This window comes from Asparagus officinalis, chromosome 5 (genome assembly GCF_001876935.1).
Source record: "Asparagus officinalis chromosome 5, Aspof.V1, whole genome shotgun sequence".
Classification (NCBI taxonomy): domain Eukaryota; kingdom Viridiplantae; phylum Streptophyta; class Magnoliopsida; order Asparagales; family Asparagaceae; genus Asparagus; species Asparagus officinalis.
The window spans coordinates 36341627-36351277 of NC_033798.1; the positions used below are offsets into that span (position 1 = coordinate 36341627).

General features: G+C 37.1%; 1 protein-coding gene across 1 annotated transcript in view; it reads right to left on the minus strand.

The window, feature by feature from the left end:
- Positions 224–9651, minus strand: part of LOC109842741 (histone-lysine N-methyltransferase SUVR5) — a 32304-nt gene continuing 22876 nt past the window's right edge. Inside the window, exons 7-13 of the mRNA XM_020411617.1 lie at positions 5596–8364; positions 5254–5415; positions 1778–1894; positions 1604–1707; positions 1388–1522; positions 1217–1304; positions 224–717 (exon numbers count right to left, since the gene is read on the minus strand). Coding sequence (XP_020267206.1) covers positions 610–717; positions 1217–1304; positions 1388–1522; positions 1604–1707; positions 1778–1894; positions 5254–5415; positions 5596–8364 — 3483 coding nt within the window. The 3' untranslated portion in view covers positions 224–609. The remainder of the gene's footprint in view (positions 718–1216; positions 1305–1387; positions 1523–1603; positions 1708–1777; positions 1895–5253; positions 5416–5595; positions 8365–9651) is intronic.

The window sequence follows — 9651 nt, forward strand, 5'->3', positions numbered from 1 at the left end:
TTCTAATAATCATGTTTACTTTGATAATTTCAACCATTTATCTTTCAAACGAACGTCATATTTACTGCCAATGCGAATAGGGGCTGATTCACAAACTATATGAAGTTTTTAATTTTATTTTAAAATTTTTACCAAGTAGGAAAATGAATCTCATTACCGAGTAAGAAGTTTTACAATTAAAAAAAAGATCATCAAAGGAACCGATCTATCAACATCTATCTCGGCTCAGAACAGAGGAAAAATACATTCAGCCAAAACTAAACAGTTAAAGAATTAGATTATGTTCTCTCTTGAAGACTGTAGATGAAAAATTCAAATGTATAATTACAGTTCAAAGCAATTAAGCTTTGCTACAGAGATGAAATGTACCTAAAAATCTTGCTGGCTCTCTTGCAGCCAGGAAAGAATCAAATCATCGGTGTATACAAGGGCGATAAATCACTAACTGTTAGTAAGAACCTAAACCTACGGCGGACCACCATCACATCTCCTTTGCTTATAGTTGAATTTTTACGGAAAAATTCTGACATTTCTGAGAGTGCCAATGAAAGTTCCATGACTGCATATTCATTGACCAAAAGCTTTGTCGCATTATTTCTTTCAGACATTTCAATAAATACGTCCTCTGCAGTTTGAAGTTCCACATAGACAAGGGCATCCTCCTCCTGGCACCAGCTCATGGCAGTAGTCATAAGCTAGTTCTTCCCCTTTAGCAATCTAACCCGCAGGATAATAGAGTCAGCATTTTACCGAGTCATCCCTAGCTTACATTAGGAGAAGAGTAACAGAATAGGATAAATTACATAAAAGCTCTCTATGATTTGCATGATTAATAGAAAATCCCCCTGAACTTTTAAAATTGACTTTACTCCCTTAAATTTTTAGTCAAAAAATCATAATTTTCAATATAATGATCATACACATGTTTATATGGGAGTTCGCAATTGTCATATCCTATGATGTTAGCATCTACATCACATTGAAAGCCTCAGGGGATTTTCAGTGAATCATGCAAAAGTTTGGGGGGTTTTCTGTAATTTACCCTAAAAAATAAAGATAAAGGAGTTCATACATCCCGACTGGCGTATAGACCGACATGAGCAAGATGGCAGTCCATGCTACATTGAAAGCCTCAGGGGATTTTCAGTGAATCATGCAAAAGTTTGGGGGGTTTTCTGTAATTTACCCTAAAAAATAAAGATAAAGGAGTTCATACATCCCGACTGGCGTATAGACCGACATGAGCAAGATGGCAGTCCATGCTCTCCACTAGGACTAGATAGTTAACAAGATTGGGTGAACAACTGAAAAGAACGAAGTCAGTTGCTGTAAATTATAATGGAAACGGGAGGTAAAAGGACTGCATATAATGGATTATCTGAAGTACCTGTGATTGATAAACCGGGACACATTCCCAAACCTCGTAGCATCGATGACATACGGAACTGTCCCTTCGCTGAGGCCTCTCGACACTAGGTGAGAATTTATGTCATAAATGTAGCTGCATTCCACATTGTTATACCTGAAATTTTAGAGATTAATCACTTTGTTATCAGATAATACAAAAAGACAGAATCATAAACTAGTAAATAAAATTTTAAACCTCTCCCTCCTCTTATCTCCCTCCAGATCATTCATAACTTCACCAATGTACTCGCACACAAAAGTACCACATGAGATAGCTTCTCCAGCTCTCACAGCCCACCCCTGAAAACAATCTCTGCTTATCACAAATGAATTTTGATTGGGAACTAAAGAGACAATGGCAACTTATTACCTTGTTCTCTGTTTTGAATATTTCAAGCTTGACTTTTATCCCTTTCTGTAGAACTCTGTTATGACATGTAGCATGACAATGGCACAAGGAGTTGCACTCATAAACAAGGTAACCTTGCTGCGAAGTTTCATATCAATTTCAAATCAATAAGAATGAAATGATCAAGAAGATAGACAACAGATGTCGCATGCATGAATATATGTACATAAAAAAATACATTTCAGGCATACAGGGCGGTAGGGAGATTACAGGGATTAAATGTTTATGGAGAGAGGCCATAGTGCCTAAGTATCAAAGTCCACCTATCCACAACAGGTTAACATCCATGCTGCATGGAATCTCATTCCAGGCTGAGAACATAAGTTTCACATCCATTTCAAATCAATAAGAATGACGGGTTGTTTGCACATATATCCCTTAAATCTTGGGTATTTGCAAAAATACCCTCCAAATCTCAATATTTGCAAAACTACCCCTCACATAATCAATTTTGGAAAACATTATTACCCTCAAAGCAATTAATCATCCACTTTGATAATTCAACGTAAAAGTTATCAATGAAATAGTCAAATTTTTAACAGCAAGTTGTTGATTAGCTGATTTTAGTGGTATTTTTCCCCTAAGTTGATGATTTGAGGGGTAGTTTAGCAAATACGAAGATTTAGGGGGCATTTTTGCAAATACCCATGACTTATGGTAACCCTGGAATGAAAAGATCAAGAAGATAGACAACAGATGTCACATGCATCAATATATTTACATAAGAAATACATCAGGCATGCTGAGCAAGTGAGCATTAGGGAGGTTTCAGGGGGTTAAATGTTTATGAGCTAAGGCTATAGTGCCTATGCATCAAAGTCCAACAATCCAAACAGGTTAACTTCCACGATGCAGAAAATTTCATTCCAGACTGAGAACATAAGTTCCATATCGATTTCAAATTTCAAATCAATAACAAATAAAGAAGAGACAACAGATGTCGCATGCATCAATGCATGTACATAAAAAATATATTTCAGGCATAAAGGGCGTTAGCGAGATTACAGGGGTATTGATGTCGCATGCATCAATGCATGTACATAAAAAATATATTTCAGGCGAGACTACAGAGGGTTAAGTGTTTATGGGGTGAGGCTATAGTGCATAAGCAAGCCCAACTATCCACAGCAGGTTAACATCCACTCTGCATGGAATTTCATTCCAGGCTGAGAACAAAAGTTCCATATCGATTTCATATTTCAAATTAATAAGAATGAAATGATCAAGAAGAGACAACAGATGTCGCATGCATCAATGCGTGTAAATAAAAAATACATCTCAGGCATATTGGGCGTTACGGAGATTACAGGAGTTTAAATGTTTATGGGGTGAAGCTATAGTGCCTAAGCATTAAAGTCCAACTATCCACAACAGGCAATGGTGAAGCAAGGATTTTTTCCATGAAATGGGGTTTTGTGTGTGTGTGTGTGTGTGTGTGGGGGGGGGGGGGGGGGGGGGGGGGGGATCAAAATAAAACCATGATACAATCAATAAAAAGCGATCTACTATGACAATGGACAATGTATAGTGAATTTCCAAATGTACGAGCATTAAAGTCCAACTATCCACAACAGGCAATGGCGGAGCCAGGATTTCTTCTGTGGTGGTTTTTCTTTTTCTTTTTTTTTGGCGGGAGGGGGAGGGGGGTTGATTCAAATAAAACCATGATATAATCAATAAAAAGGCGATATACTATGACAATGTATAATAAATTTCCAAATGTATAAGTAGTTGAACGAAGAATGTAAAATAAATGTTTTACAAAAACATTCTCATAAATACTTCATTTCAACATGAGTACCTATCGTTAGAATCAACATGGTTCAATTTTTTTAAAGTTTTTCTCTAAATGTATTAATGGTAGTTGATTTTTCCCTAACCGCAAATTAGAGAAAGGTTATGTGATACTAGACTTAAATCCACAAAATTTGGACCTTGTTTTTGTGAATTTTTATGTTGGATTTGATTGATTTGGTAATTTTGTAAGTACATGTTCATGATTAACCACTGCTCAATCTTGGTTAACAACTTGAATCGTAAGGCCTTGATTGATAAGCGAAAGTAAGTGGGAATGGAATGCTCAACCCCACTTCTCATTTATATGTACTATGCACATCATCCTTTCGGAAGCTAGAATGCTCATCATCCTTTCGGAAGCTAGAATGCTCATTCCAATTTCTCTTTCATCCCTATGTTTTGTGGGAATCAGCATTCCCAATGAATAGGTAGAGAATAGGTATTCCCATTTAAGTGGGAATGAAAATTTTAAAATACATACCAAATATTTCCAAATTATTTATTAGTTACCCAAATTAAAATTAAAAAGACTTGCATTCCCACTTCATTCGCTAATCGCACCCAAACGTGAGAATGGAAATGAGCATTCCATTCTCACACTCATTCCATTTCATTCCTTACTTCATTCTATTCTCACTTTGATCCGATTCCCACATACCAAATAGCTCTAAATGTAACAAAGAGACTAATTTCATAATACTTCAAAGATTTGGGGGCTAATTATGAAGATTTGAGGGAATAAATTCAAATATGAAAGTTCCAAGGGACTAATTGGAGATTAAATGAGAAATTTTCATGTAAAATTTAGTAAAATAAATTAGTTCATGGGGGTTATGTACGACAACTTCTAAAGTTTAGGGGAGCTAAGTGTAATAAAAAGAAGTTGATGCGGATTTATTGCAACTCCCCAAAAGTTTATGAGGGTCTTTTGTAATTAGCCCTTTCGTTAATCACTTTAAACTGATGTCAGCAAAGAAATTCTTTATGGCAGAAAGCGAGAGTACCCAATGGTCCCAGAAATTACAACTCTATAAATAATATATTAGCGAGAGCTGTTCAAAAACTCCAACTTTCATGGTGTACACTCTAAAGTTAATTTTATGTTGTTCAAAAGACCAGAGACCTTCAAATTTGGGTATAAAGAAAAGGACATGCTTTACATGTCAAATAAAAGACTTGTTTATATTTGTTGTTATCTATTACCTGAGTTCTAATGTTTCAGATATCTTAGCCAATATGTAAGAAACCCAAAAGAAACTCTTCTGAACAGATAGAAACATCCAAGACAAAAAGACACTACTTCACAACAACATCTTATGCCATTGTGGTTATGTCAGAACCTTCTACTATGGAAAGAACGATGGCAAGGAAAAGTGCTAAAATTTAGCACATGTTAAATTCATAGGAGTATCGCATTGGATGTCTAAAGGATTTTCATGATTCAGGCAGTTGATAAATCTAAACTTGAATAACCTAAGAAAAAAAGTAATGATATATGAACGTGCGTAGTGTGAAATATACTCTTTGCACGTGTATTGACAACATAGATTTTAATCCGAGACAAGATATACTCAACCAACTCTTGACAACATAGATTTTAATCCCAGTGAGATATACTCAACCAACTCAACTAGCATTACCTCCAATAAAAGTCTTCCCTTTTCATCGTACGGAAATCTACCACGCATTGATCTACCGTGAATATCTTCAGCATTTTCATAATCATTATCAAATAGATAGACATGATCACATTTCTCAGGGGAACATTTGGAGGCTAGACAAGCACACCCCAATTGTGGATTCTGCAGAAACAAAATCGAAGCCATTTATTTGTGAATATGATTAAATGGGAATCTTGCATATAATCTTTATTGCGTGGAGCAGAAAATGATATGGTCAATTATGGGAAATAAACCGTTGTTTTCTAACGGATGTCTATATTAAAAGTCAGCATATAACTATAAATAACTTTAGAAGTATACCTCTGCATCAAGATCAAGAGATGACCCAAGCAACCGTTTAGTAATATAAGTGAAACCCTGCCAGGGCGAAAGGGCAGGAGGCTCCTGGCTATTGAGCCCATCTTTAATATTTTCATCAATGACACAAGCCACTGGAACTGGTTCCTTCCCAAAGCTCACATCTTCACATAAAACAACGGTTTTCTGCGTTACTTTCCAGTTGAAATGTTTTGGACCAAGCATATAGTGGGATTCTTCCATCTCCCATTTTATGTCAACAGCAACATCGCCTGTAGGAGTTGGAGGATCCAGAATCCCATCTTGGTTAGCTATAGTGGAAGTTGAAAAATGAGGGTTCATGGGACGCTTACAGCCTTTTGGACAAATAAATCCTTCAGCATGCCAACCTATTTGGATATTTACCTCACTGCAAAGTTTGGCTGCCTTCAAATAAAGATTTTCAGGTAGTGCTCCGTACTTCTCTTCTAGTGCAGAATGAAGGCTTACCCTGCAGCATGCAGAACGGGAAATAGAAAGAATCTCAAGGTTACTTGGCCGAGGTTTTGTTTTCTGTATCTCGGAGAATAAGGTCTCCGCTACATCTGCACAATGCGACTCCAAGATCCTCCCAAGGGTCAATGTTTCAGATGCTTGACTTTTCAATTTTGGCCTCAAAGATAAAACCAAATTAGATGGTGACAATCGCTTTTGTATGCCATAATTAGTCTGGTTCTTCAGCCTGAATGTCCGTCCAAAACTTTTCTTGAATCTAGGATTGCAATGCCTCTTGTGTTTAATATAATGGTTACCTCTAAACTGGTTTATGGAACTTGAGTTCTTATGAGCAACTTGATGATGGCGGCCCAGATCTGGCAGAAGATCAAACTTCATCCCGCAAAACCTGCAAATGTATCTCTGAGAGTCATCTTCATTTACAGATACACCATTGCTTTGATGAAGGTTACTGTTTCGCTCTAACTTTGGTTGATCACACTGATCCATAGACTGATTATTCTGTTCCCCATGATCTATCATTCTGAATTCTGATAAGTGCAATGAAAGTACATGCTGCCATAACTGTTCAATATTAACAAAGTGGCGATTGCAGGACATACAACGAAATAGTACTGAATGTTCAAGAAACTGCACACCATGTCTTTCTCTAATGTGTGACTCTAGAACCTTCTTATTGGTAAATGAATTCATACAAACAGCACAAGCATATCCTCTAAAAAGCCATCGAGCTTCTTTTTTATGACTATCTGTCCAATGCGCACCAAGCATTTGATCATCAGGGAACTCTGCTGCACAGATTTTGCACTTCACAGTCATCTCAGAGTTGTGATCTTTCTGATGTGCCACTGATGTGGATAATGCATTTGTCCCTGAGAAAATTCCATCCTTAACTTTCTCAGTCCCAAAGCCCCAAACCCTTATTATTTTTTCTCTTTCACAGGAGACCAATGTCAACAAAAATTCTCCAACATTCGCATCTTTGGATGCTTCAGACAGCGTCCACTCCATGATGTTGCCCTTGAAAACTGGCTGTTGGTGGGACAAACTCCTTTTCATGAACCCATACAGAAGCTCACATGCTTGATGAAGATACAATTTTTGCTTCCTTGTGGAACAGTTCTTTAGAAGATTAATAAAAATATCTTTTGATACTAGTCTACTTCTACCGTTTCTTGCTCTTTTCAGAAAATTTGGAATGTGCTTCTCACAGTATAAAGTGTGCTTCTTGGCATCTTCCAGACATTGCTCACTATTAGTCTGGCCATAGTACCCAACACAGCGTGGAAAATCCAGACTTGTGTCTCTTACTGAAGTAGGTAATGCATCGTAAAGATCAGAATCCTTCATCAAACAATTCTTTTCATCTAAGGTTTCACCTACTGATATTGAGATCAAATTATCTTGAACAGAAGTTTCATGTTCTGTTATCAACCCAAGCTCCTCACTATTACTAGCATGTGAACTAGAATTTTTTTCAAAGGCATTGTTTTCACCTAACTTCCTCTTTAGCTTACCTCCAGAGCAAATTGAGAGATGATTTATTTTCACTAAATCATGGCTTTTCTGAATACGATGTTTCTTGCAAAAAGCAGATCCCAATCGAGCTCGATGTTTGCATTTATGGCCATGAGTGGTAACACCTTCACACATAGGGGCATCAGGCGGTGGCCTTTGATCCTGCAGAGATTTGCCTCCAGAACTAGTATCCGTATGCACACAACAGTAAACATCACCATCACTTGCCCACCTTCCACACTGCCTGCCCTTAGCAGCTATAAAAGCTGAACATTGCCTATACTGGTAAGGGGCAGTAGCTGCATTACCACCCCTTCCACTGGTAGACGTCTGTACTGAACTTTCAATAAGCTTTAAGCATCCACTGGCATCCAACCTGTCATCAACTGTGCCAGAGTTCATTTGCTGATCAACCTCAGGAACTGCTATAATGTCCTGGCAGATTGATTGTACAGGATAAGCATCCACCCCGTCAACCTGAGAGGGAATCCTGCAGTCAGAAGCTTCCATTTGAGAAGCACAACTTTCTGGTCGACGGATTTCAAGCTTGGGGCGCTTACTGCTAATAAAAGGTTCCATGTTTGCAGGAGTTTCGCAATTTCTCTGCTTTACATTTGTGCCATTAGCCATCGGATGTGAAGTAGAGAACCATTTCATAGCTTCTTGTTTCCAAGTCTTCCATTCAAGACCTAGCAAGGGTTGCACAGGTGCATTCCAAAGATCGTCCACCTTACTCCACTGCACGGAAGCCATTAATTCCTAAACAAGGCAGAGGACTGAATCAGCAATATGTCCAAGGTCTAAACAATATTCAGGACACACTCCATATCAAAAGAGAGATAGAAACCATATTGAAAATAACAAAAATATCAAAGAAAAGAGTTTACGACATTTAATAAACAGAAAAGAACACAGACCTTGCCATGGTTTTAAATATCGGCCGATAATCCGATATTATCGCCGAGTTATCGGATTTGGGAGCTTTCCGCTAGGATAAGTAGGATTTTTAGTCGGTTATCGTTTTTTGAGGTTTATCGGCGAGTTATCGGCGATAAAGGCACTTATCGGCCGATAAGTAGGCTCTAAATATCGGCTTTATCGGCCGATAAGTAGGATTTGGGAGCTTTTACTTTTTTTTGGATTTGCTCTTTGAATGTTTACAAATTATGAACTATTTATTGCTTTTGGAACTTGGTTGATTGGTGATTAGCTTATGTTTGTTTATGGATATTGATAATGGTTCATAACTACTAAATATCAACTTAGTAAGTTAGTTTATGAATCTCATGATTAAACAATAATTATGTAGATGCGTAGATGGTTCTTCATTCTTGATGTTATCTTATTATTTGCTTGTTTATTATTCCATTTTGACTAACATTGTATTTTTTCAAGCTTATGTTTGTTTATTATTTGCTAGTATATTACTCCGATAAATAATACTTATCCCCGATATATCCCCGATTTCCGCTATCCGATAAGGATTTTGACCGTCCGATAAATCCCCGATAACCGACATTTAAAACCTTGGACCTTGCAAACCACTTCAAGTCAAATAGTAAGGAATTAAAAGTGAGCAGACATCAAACAGGGAAAAGGTCCAGCATAGCACATTGGAAGGGTCAAATTATTACTAGCTGTACTAAAACAATTGAAACTGTAGCTACTGTAGTTATGCGCTGTTCATAGCTACGGTATACGCTTTTAGCTCTTTTTATTTTTATTATTTGGTTTTTAACCTTCAAGCCCAAAGCTTCCCTCCATTTATTTTTTAACCCTCCCACATTCAAAGTTATTTTATTGCTTTTAAACCCAATAGCTTGATTTATTTTTAGCTTCACCAATTTCAAAAGTTCTATTATGATTTTCCACCCATAAATTCAAAGTTTTGTACCCATTTACTTTCAAACTAACACACTTCCAAAATTACTCTTGTACCCGAAATGCAAAGTGGTTATGTTGTCTTCCCACATCAATGTCGTTGTATTGGAACTGTAGATGAAATTTTGCCAATACACCAAAGCTTAATCCTATTTAATTTTGAAC